The 18,637-nt window shown below is 40.3% G+C and overlaps 1 protein-coding gene across 2 annotated transcripts in view; it reads left to right on the top strand.

Moving 5' to 3' along the window:
- Positions 1-219: 219 nt before the first annotated feature.
- trip10b (thyroid hormone receptor interactor 10b) overlaps positions 220-18,637 on the top strand; it is a 29,874-nt gene continuing 11,456 nt past the window's right edge. The window contains exons 1-9 of one of the 2 annotated variants that reach the window (XM_088302441.1): positions 220-308; positions 1,551-1,691; positions 9,953-10,068; positions 10,148-10,201; positions 11,330-11,477; positions 11,613-11,675; positions 12,211-12,315; positions 15,041-15,169; positions 17,021-17,167. In XM_088302441.1, coding sequence (XP_088158567.1) covers positions 1,668-1,691; positions 9,953-10,068; positions 10,148-10,201; positions 11,330-11,477; positions 11,613-11,675; positions 12,211-12,315; positions 15,041-15,169; positions 17,021-17,167 — 786 coding nt within the window. In that variant the 5' untranslated portion in view covers positions 220-308; positions 1,551-1,667. The remainder of the gene's footprint in view (positions 309-1,550; positions 1,692-9,952; positions 10,069-10,147; positions 10,202-11,329; positions 11,478-11,612; positions 11,676-12,210; positions 12,316-15,040; positions 15,170-17,020; positions 17,168-18,637) is intronic. The other variant, XM_088302442.1, reaches the window with a different exon arrangement.

Raw genomic sequence — 18,637 nt, 5'->3', positions numbered from 1 at the left:
AGCATTGACTTGCTTACTTCACTTTTATTAACTTCTTAACTTTTGCAGTACAGTACGTTACTTCAGTCTGTTGACATAGGGAAAACGTCACTTCCTCTTTCTTCCGTCCGTCACTGTAATCCGCCCCCTAAGCAACATAACATAACTAACAATAATATTGTTACAACGTCCTTTGTCTGTTTCTCTTGTCTGTCTTTGTCCTTGTTGCTGTGTTACGTTTCACGGCTGAGATCCTGAGGAGCATAATAAGAGGGGAACGCAGGGTTGTGGGAAAGGAAAGGAAGAAGATTGTCTCCTCTTCTCTTCTGGTAATCCTTTTCGCTTCTGTTGCTTCATGTGAAATAAATAAGCATCATCTCAATCGGCTACTGAGGGACAAAACTGGGATAAGGCTAGGGAGATATTTCAAGTAGAAGAGCAACACCGTTATCTAGTGGCTTAGAGACAGTACTGCAACAGGATGAGTTGGACAAAGAGACCCACTTTCTCAGTATGTGTCAAAGCCAAAAGGTAAGCAGAGCTGCGGTGTTAGCGTAGAGCATGTTAGCAGCAGTCACTTCTGATAACACAGTGGTGCCTTGAGATACGATTTTAATTCGTTGTAACTCAAATGCTCTTTCCCCTTTGAAATTTTAAAATAAATGACTATCCATTCCATGAAAACATTAAGTAATGATGAATGAAAAAAATGTAATCAAAAGAATTAAATTACTGATTTATTTGTCACTCACTTGTGGGCATGTACAGCACCAATCAAAATTTTGGAAACACCCTCTTATTATGTGTTTGTTTTTTTCAGTATTTAAATTGTTAATTAATATTTAAGTCATCAACATTATTAAAAAAATATTGGTATGTTAGTTAGTTAGTTAGTTAGTTAGTTCACGCCTCAATGCTTTAGTTGGGTTTTTTATTTGCTTATCACTTTACTCAGTTGTTTCATCATTGTCATATTTTTGTTGACAGCTGACAGCAAAATTCTGACTGTTGGCGTACAACCTGATGTGGTGACTGACTTTTATTTGAATGATAATTTCAGAGCTGGGCATTTGACCCTTTTTTGCCTGTCAGTCCCGGCCCTCCGGCCGTGATCATTGTGCCGTTCGACCCTCGACCCTCCGGCCTTAGTCATAAAAATTGTCGGCCCCAAGACACACTTAGTTAATCGAACCCTTTCCCGGGACGGACTGGCCAGCTCTGGATAATATAATTTGTTAGTGGGGGTGTGTGTGTGTGGGGGGGTGTGTGGGTGCGTGTGTGTGTGGGGAGGAGGGGGGGGCGTGCGCATGCGTGGGGGTGTTTGTGTGTGTGTGTGTGTGTGTGTGTTGCCCGTCCCTTTGTTCTTAACTTCATCCACATTCATTTCACAAAGATGTGATGTGCGCCAATTGAAGTGTATCATTCCCACGTCTTTTGTTGCCTTTTTCCTGCTTTTCTGGAGTCATGTAAACTGCTGCTACTACTTTAAGATCAGCTCAGCTGTTGTGCTCCTCCTCTCTTTTACACTCTCTCTCTCTCTCTCTCCCTCACTCACACACAAAACAAACCAGTTTCAGGAGAAGAGAGAGTAAAAAAAAAGGCATTATTTTGTGCAGCGAGAAGGCGTGGACTTCCTCCAAACCCTTCCAGGAGAATTGTAGTTTGAGAAACGTGTGAGAGGTGCAGATATGGATTGGGGCACTGATTTGTGGGTGAGTATCACACTTTTTTAACAACAACAAACTAAATTTGAGGTCTGCTTTAAGTTACGTCAGTAGGCAGTTTGTGTCTGTCTAATATTTGTGAGTGTGAGAGTGTGAGAAAGAATTTTCGCAATCGCTCTCGCATACCTTCTGCTGTTTTCTCTTAAAGGTGTACAGTCCATGACTTCACCTGATTGTTTTTCACGCGTGACAGGAAGTCTACTACCAGACGCCTCCATGTTCCCATGTTGTTGTTGTTTTGTTATTGTGGTCTTTTCATGATGACAGTTTTGTCCCATGTCCAAACAGCTGTTGTTTATTTTTGTTTATAATTTTCGTTCTTCTCAAGCCGATACAATAAAATGTCCTAGATGTATTGCTTCAATTATTTAGAATTTGTTGCCATAAAAAGCTGATTTAACCAAAGTGAGAAGTTCTGCTTTCATTGTTGCATATAATTTAGTTAGCTAGTTGTTACTCTTGTTTGTTTGTTTGCTCTAATGTTATTTTGTGAGTAAGTTATTTATTTTTCTGGTTGGTACCAGTTCTACGTTTGATCTTTGGTCGTTTATTATTTCCTTTTTGTTTTACTTAAATTAACAAATTAAAAGTTACTTGCTTGGTTCCCTCAATTACATTGGACACTACTTTTTGTGTTTGTTTTAATTTTGTTACCGAGTTATTTTGTTCATTAATTAGATCATGTTGTTTGACTGGTTACCGCTAGTATTTAATTTATCTGCTCGTTCCTGCATTCTTTTGTCAGCTAATTATCAAATGTTTTTATTAATAATACAATACAACCATATTATTATTATTATTAATATTAACTTTATTTAGCTAGTTGTTCTTCTTTTTCTTTCGGCTTTTCCCTTAGGGGCCACCACAGCGAATCTGTTGCCTCCATCTAACCCTGTCCTCTGCATCCTCTGCTCTCACCCAAACTACTTTCATGTCCGCTTTAACTACATCCATAAAACTCCTCTTTATTTAGTTAGTTGTTATTTGATACAATGGCTTGGAAGACAAATGATAAACAAAGTGTGTGTGTCAAGAAGAGAACCATGTTGAACTCTTCAAATGACCGTATTTGAATGATAAGCATAATATTGCGATAAAAATCATATATTTTTTGAATTTATGAGAGTGACAAAACATGTTTATGCTCTCCTTCAAAGTGTAACGTATCAGATATAACATTGCGTATGTCCGGCTTGCAAGGATTTGTCCGCTATGGAGGGTAATTTTATATTTAATGTGCGCTATGGGTTCCAAATTGATTTCTATGACAATCACAAGTCTCAGGAAAACTTCTTGTTCCATGATTTACAGTCAGCCTCATACTTGCCGATGCCTTTTTGCTAGTTGTGAAAATATCCAGGCAACGGACGGTGGTTGTGCAAGAAATCTGCTCATGCCTCAAATGTACGCAAGCTAGGTGGGAAACGGGCAAATATGGCCTAACTTACTTAACTTATTCATTCTTTTGTTCGTTTGTTCATTCAGATGTAAGATGCTGTTTGGTTAGTTCATCCGCTGGTTCTTTTTTTTTTTTTATTATGAGTTAGTAGATTAATTTGCACGTTTATTCGTTGGTGATTTAGTTGATATTCCGTGGGTTAGAGCTCATTAGTTGGTGTTGTTGTTTTGTTTTGTTTTATTTTCTTGATGTTTTTTTGTTTTTTAGTTCACTCATTTGTGCAGTTTTTCATTAGTAAGTTGTTTTTTGGTTGGTTAGTTGCAGCACTTCTAGCAATACTTTTTTGCTTGCACATGTTTAATCTTTTAGTTAGTTAGATGACTCATCTTGGCTGTTTTTCACCATCACAAAGAAAATAGATGAAGAAATAATCCATAGAGGACAAAAATGACAGCTACAGCTACAGCTACTCGCTGGTGTGAGTGCAACTCTGGATCCCGACAGCTGAGATTTGGATCATTTGTCAACGGATGTCAGGGGAGGCGGGACAAGTTGGACTGGTTCAGGCCTCGGCGGAGCACCCAAAATCATCAGTCCCTCATGAGGACTTCAGCGTAGAGAAAGCAAAGCCAATATGACGATTTAAGGGCGGTATCAGTAGAGCCATCTTGTCGGGAGTCACCTGACTTCCTTAGCTTCCCGACCTCCGTCTTTCCTCTCCATTGTCTTCCCCCTTCCTTCCCCTACAGGACACTGCCCACCCTTTTCACCCCACCGCCCCATTTCTACCCCCTATCCCAAATGGCCTTGACATCACTTAGGTGGAGTCTGTGTTTCACTCACTGTGCGGCAATTCCAACTAGAGTATGTCATCATGTCTTTCCCGCGCTGGATGTCACACATAGAAAACGTTACACAACACACATGCAACATTTGTTCACAACACGCACTTACAAACAATCACGCGACACGTGTACAAACTCACACGACCCAAATAACACACACAAACATCGGACACAAACACACAGTCAATAGCAAACACAGTCACACAAAACAAAACATGTAGACAGCACACAAACATGTAAACAACACACTTGCATGACACAACGCACACAAAATATATACATAATGCAAACACAGTTACACTCAAAATACAACACACGCAATATGCAATAGATATTTACACGCTCAGCATATCTGCGTCTCACACACACACACAATATGCACAAGCAAACTCACAACACACAAGAGATTCGAGTAGTGTACTGGGCAGACGTGGTTGCAGACTTGGTGTCGCTGAAGTCGGGAAGGACACACCAGGGTTAGAATTGTTCGGGATCTTTCAGTATGCGTGCCTACTTTTTATTTCATTTTGACTTTTGTTTTTTAAATTCACTTAGTTTGAATTGTTTTTTACAGCACGTTTGTTTGATTTTTTTTTTTGTCAAAATCATACTTAATTTCATGCATGTAAAGTGTAGTTCCAGTTAGTTTTTGTTTGTTAAAAAATACTTTTGCTTTTATTTTATGATATTTCCAAAGATGTTTTTAAAAGTTTAGTTTGTAATAAAAAAAAAGAAATTAGAGCCCGTTAACTCTACTCACGTTGTGACAGACGTGGACGAAATCCCGCATCGCGGTGAGTGACTTGGTGCCCGTGAGGAGGTTTGTTCAGGTGCCAAAAAGGCAAATGTTTACATAACTCCATTTATTTTTTTTTTTAGTCCACGACTGCAAACGTGTACTGACATGAGTTTGTGCTGCTTGTACTGTCACGCGGTGTGTGTGCGTGTGTGTGGGTGTGTGCGCGTGTGTGCGTGTGTGTGTGTTGTGCGTGCGGGGGTGGGCGTGGGTGTGTGTGTGCGTGTGTGTGTGAGTGTACTACAAACACATTGTTCACCATAACACACAGTAACCCATGCTAAGGTAAATTTTGGGGAGTGTTCTCTGTTTGCACAAGTTGTCTCTCTTCAAGATGCGTGTGTTCATTCTAGTTCAAATGGAATGCGGTTGTTGTGTGTGTTTGTGTGTTCAGAAATTGTGTGTACTCAGTACATGTATACAAATGTGTGAGTGTCTGTGAGTTGATGTTAATGTTTAATATTCCTATTGCATGTTTGTGTGTCATGTCAATGTTCTCAGAGTATCGTGTGTAAAAATTCAGGTTGGGTGTCATGGCCTTCAGTTGTATTTCTGTGGCCGTGTACATGTGTGTATTTGTATTGAGTTTGTGTGGCATATTTGTCCATAGAGTGTGACGGTTCATGTTGTGTGTTTTGGTATTCAGTTGTATGTTTGTGTGAAAGTGTTTTTGGGTGTAGGTTGTGTGGCAATGTTTTGTGTGCCGTTTGTGTGTTTTCAGGTTCATGTTTTTGCTTTTCACTTGTTCTGTGTTTGTTTTTCTAGGTTTGTGAATGTGTTGGTGTGTTTGCGTGCGTGTGTGTGTTCGTGTGTGTGCGTGTGTGGGTGTGTTCAGGTCATCTCATTGCATGGTGTGTGTTCTGGTTGTGCAATTGTATTTCATGTTTGTGCCATCACATTTTGTGTGCGTGTGTGTGTGTGTGATGTGTACAGTATATGTGTTGCGGTTCATGCTGTGTGTTTGTCCCACGTGTGTTCGGGTTGACTTATGTGTTTGAGTGTGCATTCATTTTTGTTTAAACTATAGAAGGTGTTGATGACATCATAGGGTGGTGTACAATGAGCTCATACGGAAGGGCGCAACAGCACGACATCATCATCATCAGTCCAGACACTCGAGGCGATGAAACGATTTATATCATAAATACGATGTGGAACAATAATCAAGCAATATAATCCTCCATTTTTTTATATGGGTCGATTGACTTGCCTGTTTCAAATTTATTAGACTGTGGAATGTTCTGTTTGTTGTTTATAGAGCCTTCTAGTGGCCATTCTGTGGTAAAATCACCTCTAAACTTTCCATTTATTTGATTTCTTGTTTAGACAGGAAGATGTCATTAATCAGGAGTTAACTAACAGAGACACTTTTCATTCTTCTCCATCCCCTTCTATTCCTATTTTTCTGCACATATTGTATTTTACCCGTGGCGGTCCATGCATTTTCCACCTAAGCCTTCAGTTAAAATCTTCTTGGTTCGACTTGAATAAATAGCGTCATTTATGACACCATGGCTGGAGAAATAATATACAGACACCACACTTATGCACCACTGAGTGTTGGACCACTTCGGATCACGGGCGAACTTCTCTTGAAAATCTCTTGAAAAAAAATGTCTTCCATCAAATCTACACTTTCATATATATATATATATATATATATATATATATATAAATATATATATATAAATATATATATATATATATATATATATATATATATATATATATATATATATATATATATAAATATTAGGGGTGCAACGATACACAAAATTCACGGTTCGGTTCGGTTCGATACATTAGTGTCACGGTTCTATTTTAGCAACACCTGACTCGTTTTCGGCTGCCCGTACTTAGCAACATACGAAAAAAAACAGCAGCATGAAAAAAAATAAAAATATTGTACGAATACAAAATAAATTATCTGAGAAATGACCCATGTTCTGTGGTGCATTCTAAGCAATAGATTACAGTATATTTGGCAAATAAACAGCTCCTTAACAAATACAATTTAGACTATACTTATCTAGCGAAGTATATATTCAGCACCATTAACTTATTAAACAAAAACAGGACCTTGAACTTAAACTCTTGGGTTAAAGATATCGGCTATATATGTATGTAAAAAAATACTAAAATATTTATTAGAAAATTTCTTTATTTTATATATTAAATTAAAAGGTATTTTTCTGCAATTCATATTTATCAGTCGATTATACATAAAAAACAATTATCTTCCTTAATATCATATCATTTGAAATATCATTGTTTTAAAAATTTGAATCATTGTAACACAAACTCATCCAAATGCAGTAGTGTATCATCGTGGGTGCTTGACTGTATTTTCAGAATAGGCAGAAAATAAACACTTTATTCCTTAAATTCTTTTTTTAAACCACTGTACTTTGTATACAAATAAAGATGGATTGGAGTGCATTGTACAACTACAAAATATTTTAAATTAAATAAATAAAATAAAACAGGTATAGTTGTGTTTGGGCGTGCTAATTTCCATCCTCCACAACTTCTTTCAGACTTTTCTGGTTAAATCATCAGTCGTGTGACTTTCGAGCAGCTGTGTCTGAATAACGTTGCATTTGTTCTCCCACTCCGCAGTGACGTTAAGTGCCGTAGCGGTCAACTGGCGCAGCGGGGGCTGCTGACAAAGCTCCGGCTATTTTGACTCTCGTCTTGTTGTACAAATCAGGAATTGCAGTATTGGTATTGCAGTATTGGTGAAATAGGTCCGCGCAGGAACCTTGGAAATTTCCACTCATTTTCACATTGAAGTGATGTCGGCGTAAATGTGACCAAGTTTGTTGTATTTCCACCGACGTAGTTAGCATTGTGTGACACTTGCAACCTACTGTTGAAGTTGTAGTCCACGACACGCTTTCAGTCTGGTGCATACTTGAAAAATAAATTACTTCCCAACGCTAGACGTGAAGTTTGGTGGATCTTATTCCGATTCAGGTATGCTTTATAGCCATGTTGCAACCGCTAGCAAGCTTCTCGTGCAGCTTGAGCCAAAATGAATGTGGGAGGGGCAGTAACGTACAGTGAATGGGTCTGAGCTCGCCAATCCAGCATATAAAAGGCGGAGTAGGCAGCGTTGCTCCTCATCGTCAGAACATTTTGCGTATTGTTCGATCCAGTGCGCACCGAACCGTGACCACTGTATTGAACGATTCAATACAGATACACGTATCGTTGCACACCTAATATATATATATATATATGTATATATTTATATATATATAATTTTATTAGTGCTGTCAAGTGATTAATTTTTCAACTAATTAATCACAAAAACATTACATGATTAATCATGATTACCGTATTTTCGCAGTCATAAGGCGCACTTTAAAGTCACAAAAATTCCCCTTAACAAACAAAGCGCCCTGTCAGTCGATGCTTCCATTAAATGGACAAAGTACCACTCACGTCCATCAGCCCTTGTCATCAACGAGCTGTTGGAAGTGCATGTTAGCACACCCTGCTGGGCAAAGAGTGAGTTGTTCATGCTTACAATCGACCGTGACAAATACACTATCTGACTATAATGTTTGGGTGATGGTGTTGGAAAAAGCTGGACAAAGGGCAGCTGTCCACAATGTTTTAGTCTGTCTTATCATTTATGTTATTGCAAGCAAGAAACGTCCCAGGTTTAGACAACAGACAAAAAGTCCAAAGCATAACAGCACATCTCTTTAAACAGCCATGCAAATCTCTCTAAACAGCTATGGGATTGTGGGTCTCTGCTCCCAGAATGCATTGCTTGAATTAGCTAAGGCTGAGTGGCTTTTGTGTTATTTTCATTTTTTTTGGGGTATATTGATGGCATGAGAGATACATGTTTGTGTTAATCTTATTTCTATGTTTCATTGTTTGCTTGTATGATGAGTTTTTTATTTTTTTTTTAAACCGTGACTCTAAGGAGTGTGGTAAGCAGCCAAGTCGCTCCCCTGACGTTGCTTTGTAGGCTATTGCCAATGTACCTAATATTGGCCGGAGCCATTGTCAATGTCAGCTATTGTCAATAGAGACTTGGCGTCTGCTGCAACAATGGGTTGATTGCTTATGTTATTGGGGCATAGTAGGCTGCTATGGCTGTGTCAGTGTGGGCAGCTCTGCCAAGTTCATGCTATGCTAACAGCAGCTGTGCTATCGTCTTGTCAGGCGGTGCGTCCAGTATATGTTACAAAGACAGAAATAGCGCCCTTTGACACGGCGCGTCTTTTGGGTGCGAAAATACGGTAATCACATTTTTCAACTACTATTTTTTGCGACGCTTGTAACAGATATTTACTTGAATAATAGTTTGGAATTGATCCAAAATCACCAAATATGAAGTATATTTAATTCAAAGACTGTTCTAATAGCTTTCATTACAGGCATTTTTCTTCCAAATTTTTCCTCAAAACTGCCTACAAGCGCCACACTCCAGCAGTGTTGGTTTGCAAGGCCCAGTGGTAACTTGCTAAAGATGTACAGCTAATATGGCGCAATATTTGCAAAGTATGCAAATTATCTGTGAAGTAAATCAAACGGAGTTAATTGAGATAAAATATTTAACTGAGTTAAAAAATTTGGGATTAATCACCTGAGTTAACGCTTTAATTTAGATTAAGATCGACCTACTGCCAGAAGATAGCTCGGATAGGCTCCAGCACCCTCCGCGACCCAAGTGAGGAGAAGCGGTACAGATAATGGATGGCTTGTGAGAGAGAGCGAGAGAGAGAGAGAGAGGGGGGGGGGAAGCCAGAGAGATATCACAATGAAATGAAATGATTTTTTATTTAATCTTAAATATGATCATTATTTCTTGATTATGTTAGCCCAGCAGAGAAGGCCTTGACCTCCCACCACTGTATTTGACATATTTATTTAAATCTACCGCTAATCCGGGTCGGGACTTGGAGGCAGCAGCTTCAGTAGGGTTAACCCAGACTTCCAACTCTTATAGAGGCAAGCCTGTGTAGTCTAGAGAAAATGTGTTTTTTTTTAAAGATCAGTGACATTTTTCATTAATTTAATGAGACTGAAGGGAAAAAATCATAACGTCAATACAATATGATCATCATCAGTAATGACACTCGTGGGCTTGAATTGTATTTTCATCATGATAAATGGAGGAATTCGCTTACTACTACATTACATCTGACGTTTCTGTGCGTGTGTGTGTTGGACGTGGCGTGATTGTCAGGACCAGCACGATGTGATCGACAAGCACACCCAGGCGGGCCTGGACCTGGTGGAGCGCTACATCAAGTTTGTGAAGGAGCGCACCGAGATCGAGCAGAGCTACGCCAAGCAGCTCAGGTGTGCGCCACTAGCGCTTGCGCGTGTGCAGCTTGCACGTGTGCGTGTCATTGTGTAACACTGAGTGCATGTGTTGCAGGAGTCTGTCGAAGAAGTATGCTAAAAGAGGAAGTAAAGATGAACAAGACTGCAGGTCACAACACAACTACTGCAATATCTGCAGTGTGTGTGTGTCTTCAGGTTATGTGTTTTGCAGGTTGTGTCTTGACAAATTTGAGTTTGTGAGTATGCGTGTGATATTGCGTGATTGTGAGTCCATGTTCAGGTTGTGTGTTTGTGCGATTAAGTGCATCCGTGTTTGTGTTAAGTGGCATGTTATGTGTGTCTTTCTGTTTAGGTTGTGTGTTTGTTCATGTTTAGGGTGCGTTTGTGTCTCAATGGTTTGTGATTTCAGGAGGTATCCTCGTCTATTTCAGTTTGTATGTTTGTCAACTTAGGTACATGTTTTTGTTGTGTTCAGTTTATTTGTTGAGTGTTTGTGTTTAGGTTGTGTGAGGGGGTGTGTGTGTGGGGGTGAGGGGGTGTGGGGGTGGGTGTGTGCGTGTGTGTGGGGGGGGGTGGGCTTGTGTGTGTGTGTGTGTGAGATTTCCTGTTCTGGTTGTGTGTTTGTGATGAGTTGAGTGGAGTAAAATTAGGTGTGTGTTTTTGTTGCGTTCAAGTTGTTTGTTGTGTGTGTGGGTGTGGGGGTGGGTGTGCGTGTGTGTGTGTGTGTGTTCAGGTTGTGTGCATCCTCATGACATTCTTGTGTATTTGTATTACGGTTCTGTGTGTATGTGAAATTGTGATTAAATTTTCAGGTTGTGTGTACATTTATGTATGTGTGTATTTGATGTGTGTTGTTGTTTGTTGTGTGTTTGTGTTCAGGTTGTATGTAAATGTTGGTCGTGTGTGTCTTTAGGGTGTGTGTTTTTTCAAGTTGCGTCTTTGTGTATTTGGGTTAAGGTTGATTGTGTGTGCATATTTCTATGTTCAGGTGGTGTTTAAATTGTTCTGTGTGTTATTCAAGTGTATTTGTTTTTGTTGAGTTCAAGTTATTAGTTGTGTGTTTGTTTCTTCAGGTTCATTATGTGTTTACGGCTCTCCATCGTGTGCTTTTTGTAGTTTAGCGGGTCAATGTTTGGGTTGTGTGTTTTGTTTCAAGTAGCGTTTAATTCTGTGTATATTTTTTGGTTTCATATTCACGTTGTGCATTTTTGTTTTAATGTTAACTTGCAATTTTGTGTGTTCACATTCCATATGTGTGTGTGCACGTTGCATTCAGATTCAGCAACCATGCCGCCTTGCAGGAGATCCTGAACGAGTTGAACGACTACGCGGGTCAGCGGGAGTTGGCTGCTGAGAGCATGATGACCAACATCTGCGTGGAGCTCACCAAGTTCCTGCAGGAGCTCAAGCAGGACCGCAAAGCGGTGAGAAGCTGCCCTGGCACCGCTACACACACACACACACACCCCCACACACACACCCCTGCACGCGCGCACACACACAGCACAGCAGTACATCAAGCCATGATTTTCCCTTGACACATTATGTTGCCTTCACAGCACCTTTCTGATGCTAAGAAAGCCCAACAGACCTTGGAGAGCAGCTTCAAACAGCTGGAAAGTGTACGTCATGTTGCACTGGGTGTTCACTTTGTGTGTTCTTGTGTTTGGGGTGGTTGACGTAGGTTGTGTGTTAGTTTGTGCTTGCATTCAGGTTGAATTTTCAGTGTGTGTTTTGTGTCTTCAGATTTTGTTCGTGCGTTGGTATTGTGCAAATGACATCAAGTCCTTTGTACGTGTGTGTTCATTATATTTGAATGTGTGTTCAGAGTGAGTGCGTAAGTGTGTTTATGGGTTGGGGTGTGGGGGTGGGGGTGTGTGTGTGTGTGTGCAGCTTTATTTTCTAGTTGTGTGTTGATGTGTTAAGAGTGTTTCCTTGCAGGTGGGGTGTGTTCGTGTGTTCGGACTGTTTTTGTTTTCAGTGTGTGTGCAAGTGTGTTCAGGTTTTGTGTGTTTGTGTGTTCAGGTTGTGTCTTCAATGTTTTTGTCTTCAAGTGGAGATTTTGCATTAATTCGTTCCCTATGATGCTTATCCTGCTTTTGATGACATCATCAATGACATGCGTGTCTGTGTGTGTGCTCATGTGCGTGTGTGTAGACAAAGAAACGCTTTGCAAAGGAGTGGGCGGAAGCTGAAAAAGCGACCCAACAGGCAGAGAAAACGGAGAATGACCCCAACACTACGAAGATAGACGTTGATAAAGTAAACACACACACACACGCACACGCATTCTTCAATACTGGGAGATCAGCATTCACACTAATAAATCATATCATGTTTCCCAATGGGGCAATGCTGAGAGATAAACAGTTGGGGTCAGTGCCAACATTCTGAATACAATAATTTGGCATGAGTACTCAGACACAAACATTCACATCAATAATATTGAGTCTCCATAATAATTGTGTATGAATGCTGAGAGAAACACATTTGCATTATAATATACAATGTTAGAGCAATATGTTAAGAAAACGTGGCAGTGCCGAGAGCCCCACATTCAGTCATAATATTATACTAAAATGTGTGGGATGCTGAGAGATGAGCATTCACTTATATAAATATATTATTATGGGAATGTTGAAATACTATCATTCAGTTATACTATTGACATAAAAGATGTTTGGATGCTGCAACATGAGCATTCACTGCGATACTATATGTCAGAAAAGGAATTGTGGGAATGATGGGACCATCATTCATAGTAATAATATAATAGCAAAAATGTTATGCTGAGAGACAAGCATTCAGAGTCATATTTTTATGGTTTAAAAAATGTCCCGGATGCTGAACTGCGTACACTCACAGTCATACTATAATACGTCAAAAATGTATTTGTCATAATATTCTGGTTGAAATGTTTGTGTAGATTCCGAAACATTAGCATAGAGAGTATACATAAAAGAAATGGTACTTTGTGAATGCGAAGACACAGATGATCCTCCATCATATTGTTAAGGTTGAAATATGTGTGGGTGCTGTGATACAATCATTCACAGTAATCTGGTTTTAAGACTCAAATATTATTGTGCGACTGCAGAGCGTAGATGACTCTGTCATAATATCATGATTGAACAACGTGAGATTGCTGAGAGACACTCATTAGCTTTAATACTATATTAAAAATGTTATTGTCAAGTCAAGTCAATTTTATTTGTATAGCCCTTAATCACAGACAGTCTCAAAGGGCTTTACATAGCCACAATCGACATCCCCGATCTTAACCCCCAGGAGGGCAAGGAAAAACTCACAAAACCTCATTAGGGGAAAAGTGAGAAACCTTGAGAAGGGACCACAGATGGGGGAATCCCCCTTCCAGGATGACCAGGCTGCAATGGATGCCAACTGGGCAACATTTGACACATACAATGATGCTATGCAATAATAGATGAGATAATGTAAGAGTCAATTGAATGAAGTGCTGCAGGAAGATGACTTCAGTGGAGTGGGTCCTCATCCAGGGTCGTAATATCCATGGCAGCATATCCGAAGATGAGCCTTCGATCTTGTACCGGTCAGTTGGTGTAAATTCAGTACAGCCACTTCCAAGTGAATCGCCATCACCTAATTCGGGGAATTGGGAACAGAAAAGAAAGAACAGAAATAGCAAACAGGCCAACAAGTAGTTCAATGAAGTGCTGAAATATAAGGAAATCAGAAAAGGCGCTGCATGAAGACGACTTCGGCAGAGCAGGTCCCTTCCCGGTTCGTCAGTGCCGTAATCTTCAAAGCCTGTCCCCATCACCTAATTCCCAAGCAGGGGAAGGAGGGGGCAGAAAAGAGAAGAACCGGCAGTAAACAGGCCAACAAATAATTAAATTAGATGCTAAAGTATATAAATAAATTGATCAAATGTCGCGCTGCAGGAAGACGACATCACTGGAACAGGTGCATGCCCAGTTGGTCAATGCCTTAAACTTCCTAGTGGGTCACCGTCACCTAATCCCCCAGCCGGGGGAAAAGGGGGCAGAAAAGAAAACAAAAGAAAAAAAAGCGGCAGTAAACAGGCCAACAAATATTTCAGCTAAATGCACAAGAGTATAAATGCGTCTTTAATAGTGTTTTGAACATTTCTACTGAGGTGGCGCCTCTAATATCTGAGGGAAGTGCATTCCAAAGCATTGGTGCCCGAATAGAGAACGCTCTAGAACCTGCGGACTTCTTTTTGGCTCGCGGGATCACTAAAAGACCAGCATTTTGTGAGCAAAGGTTTCGGGACGGAACATATGGTACCACGAGGTCAACGAGATAAGAAGGTGCTAAGCCGTGCAATATTTTAAAAGTAAGTAGCAGAACTTTAAAATCACATCTCAAGTGGACCGGAAGCCAATGCAAATTGGCTAATATCGGGGTAATATGATCAAACTTTCTCGTCTTAGTTAAGAGTCTAGCTGCTGCATTTTGAACTAACTGCAGACTTTTAATACTCGACATGGGGAGACCCGAGAGCAAAGCGTTACAATAGTCGAGGCGAGACGTAACAAACGCATGGATTAAGATTTCCGCGTCACACGTTGATAGTTATTGTGGGAATGCTGAGAGGTAAACATTCACAGCGTATGTCAAACATGTTATTTTATTCATCCTGGCAGTTAAGCTTTCACAGTGTTCATGCCCAATCAGTACAATAATGCTAAAATACATAAAGAATATTACTGTGTTAATGTTGAGAGGCAAACAATTTTTTCATTATAATTTTATGTAAAATGAACTTTGCCGAGATTCACAGTAACACCGTTTAATAAAAAGGTTATTAAAGTCTGGTTGCTGAGCGACAAACATTCACAGTAACCTGTCCAAATTTTTACAGTGAGAATACAGAGAGGGAAGCATGTCTTTCTTTGGCCTATTTTCTCGACCCGCCGATGAGCATCTCAGCATCATCTTTCCTGCTGACATTGTTGTCCCTTGTCTTGTTCCTCCACCCAAGGCCAAGCAGCACGCACACGTCCGCACGCACACTGCGGAGGAATGCCGCAATGACTATGCCGCGCAACTCCAGAAGTACAACAAGGAGCAGAATTATTTCTACTACACCGAGATACCACAGATATTTCATGTGAGAACATCAGCATCATCATCTTCAAGAGCAGTTTGGAGAACAGTGCAAAATTACACCATTCGCAGCCAATATTGTTCAAACCGCTGGCAACTAAAGTGCGTATACCTCTAATCTAAGTGAAAATGTCCAAACTGGTTTTCCTTCGTGGTGTCATGTGAACTATTGATGTTACAAGCGGTGTGTGCACGTGTGTGTGGGTGCGCGTGCGTCTGCGTGTGTGTGGGTGTGCGTGTACGTGCGTGTGTGTGTGCATGTGTTGGTGGGATTGATAATTTCTTTCGTTTTTTAGATTTTGAAAAATCCTTTTTCAGTATGAATCCTTAGTATGAATTCTTAAGAAATGGATTCCAAGAAGCATGTCGTGTAGTCCGACGAGGCCGGGATGAACTTAAAGTGGTCGTGTGAAGTAAGCTTGACCCACCGTATTTTGAGTAATAAATCTATTTTAAGAATACTTATGTTAGTTTTTTCATCACAAATGTCCTGAATTCATAGTTAGACCCATAGCCACGCCCTAATAACGAAGATGCTTGTGTTCGGGAATCGCCAGTATTCTTCGGGAATGACGTCACACGAAGAACTACGAGCTGCCAGACGCCATTATAATGCATAGTTTGTAATGCATAATCCTTAATAGTCCATTTTAACTAAAACGGATAAAAATCTTTTTGAGTTTTCGCCAACTTAATTTACGAAAACTAGATTAAAACTTTTTTTTGGGAGTTTACGTCGACTAAAACTAGACTAAAACTATCACGAATAGGAATGACTAAATGTCATGAAAACTAATAAGCATTTTCGTCCAAAACACTAAGACTATATTTAAACTGCCGGCCAAAAACTACACTGATGTAAATGGACCCGTTTCGCTCTGGCAAATAGAGGGAATTTCAAGACAGTGTTGAGGAGTGTTTTTTGCCACAAGCACTATGAAGATCTCTGCTTTCTCGTGCGTATGCAAGGAGCCGAGGAGAACGAGCGGGCGGGTGTAGAGTGTGGCGAGTTGAACAGCAAGTGTATAATACACCTTAAATACCATACCAAAGACAATGTAGGAAACCCAGCCACTATAAAGTCTGGTCTCGTGGTCTCAGTACTAGAAGAATAAATGGACCTAATCCCACCGTGCGTCATTTACAGCACGGCAGAGCATCAAATTTAAAATAATAACACAAAGCTAATAACCCAAGCCTATACATGTTAGCAAGTTTTCTTATTTTCACATAAAAGCTTTTTTGGTGGAGAGCAAAAAACTCTTACCTCGCTGACAGTTTCAGCTGTCACTTCAGCCTTCGTCAGAGCTATCACACTTCCCTGTGACTAGTCTAAAAACAGCTGATTGGGCCGGGGAGCCTTAATTTAAAGACTCTAACTTTGGGAAAACTATGATTTTGTCAAATATACCAATTATTTTTTTTACGCTTCATTATTTGTATGATGGGTAATTACTTTACTTGTGACACAAATAGATTGGATTAGTCATTTTCTGAATTTAGCTCACACGACGTCTTTAGTTGGTTAATTGGTTTAGGCAGCGCTGGAAAATGATGATGGCCACGCAAAATACTGACACTTGGGGTCAATTTGTGTATTTTACACTAAGAAGTGTACTCACTTTTGTTGCCAGCAGTTGAACTAGTAATGGCTGTATAGTAATGAAATATTTCAACATATTTGAGGGTCTTACTCACTTCAATGGCATAGTGCCTATGACATCGTTGAGGTGACTCATCTTGCACCAGGTGACAATGGGAGTGTATTTATGTATGTGTGTGTGTGCGCGTGCGTGGGGGTGTGTGGGGGGGGGTGCGTGTGTGTGTGTGTGGGGGTGTGTGCGCGCGTGTGTAGAAGCTACAGGATCTTGATGAACGCCGGATTCGCCGTCTGGCAGAAGGATACTGCCAGTTTTCCGACTTGGAGAAGAAAGTGCAGCCCATTATTTTCAGATGTCTGGACGGAATCTCGGCAGCCGGAGCAAAAGTGGACGAAAAGCAGGCCAGTCACACACCAAATATCGCAGAACACACGCACATGTGTCCCATGTGTCTTTTTTTATTTATTGAAGTAGTCTGTGTGTGTAGCTTCATGATCAGGTTTTGCATTTGTGTGTTGAATGTGTGTCTTCAGATTGAATGTGTTGTATTGTGCCTGCATATGTGTGTAGGTTGTGTGTTTGTCTTCAGTTTGCATGTCAATGTGTGTTTGTTTGTTCCTGTTCAATTGTGTTAATGTGTGTGTATTGGTGTTTTTGTATTGAAGCTGTGTGTAAATGTGTGTTTAGTTTGTGTTTCGAGTGTATGTTTCTGTGCGGGTAGTGTGTGAGTTGATTTGTATGTTTGGATTGTGATCATGTGTGAAATGTGTCTTTGTGTATATACACTAAAAACATTTGGGTAAAAAAATAACCCAATTTGCGTAAAAAAATTGTCTGATCCACTACTTGGGCCAATTAGAGTAAACTCTCTTGAAAAAAATTGATCGTTTTGCGAAATCCAACTCGAAAAACTGTGCCATTTTGTATAAGGTTATTAAGCTATATGAAAAATAAACGTGAACAGAAAAGGTGTCCAGTGTTCATGTTAATATTTTCGGGACACCACAGTCCATGCTCCAATAGAGGTAAACTTGGGTTGCACGAAGCAGAAGTACCAAGAAGATCCTCCCACAAAGTCCTTTCTATTCGTTGCCTAGGCGACTACAGCGTGGAGACATACCGTAAGTCTCTCCTGCAACACGTTGTTTAAGCAGCCACAAGTGAACTCGTTACTTTAGTTGTTAACCATTGAGCTTTTATTTTTTTCTTGTTTTCTTCATTGGAGTAAAATTAACCTTTTCACCAGTCCCCAACAATACAATACAACTTTATTTGATTAGTGCATTTCACAACAGCTGGAGCTATAACAACGCGCTTTCCATATGGTGTAATCTGAATTAGTGGGAAATTTGAACACAAATTAAAACAGATAAACACAGATACAGTAGATACCAGAAGAACAGCAGACACAGCGGCAGTCTCATGTTGAGTCGAAAGCTAAAGAATAAAAATGTGTCTTCAAACGATTTTTCAAAGTGGACAGCAAGGAGGCTTGCCTAACATTCAATGGAAGCGCATTCCATAGGGAAGGACCAGCAACAGAAAAGGCACGATCCCCCCTGAGGCTGTGCTTCGTCCTCGGCACCTTCAGTAGCATTTGGTCCACAGACCTGAGGCAGCGGGCAGGTGCATAGGGGTGGAAGAGCTCAAAGAGGTACGCTGGGTCTAGGCCATTTAAAGCTTTGAAGACGAACAGAAGTATCTTAGAGCAAACTCTAAAGTGCACTGGGAACCACTGAAGAGAGGCTAAGATTGGGGTGATGTGATCCGTCTTCCGAGCACAAATTAAAAGGCGAGCGGCAGCATTTTGGACCAGTTGGAGGCGCTTGAGCGAGGACTGGCTGACTCCAAAGTAAAGCGCATGTCAGTTA

This window comes from Idiotropiscis lumnitzeri, chromosome 8 (assembly GCF_059441095.1).
Source record: "Idiotropiscis lumnitzeri isolate Australia: NSW breed Sydney's pygmy pipehorse chromosome 8, RoL_Ilum_1.0, whole genome shotgun sequence".
NCBI lineage: Eukaryota > Metazoa > Chordata > Actinopteri > Syngnathiformes > Syngnathidae > Idiotropiscis > Idiotropiscis lumnitzeri.
Note: the sequence above shows the minus strand (reverse complement) of the source record. Positions and strands in the feature narration are given on the sequence as shown.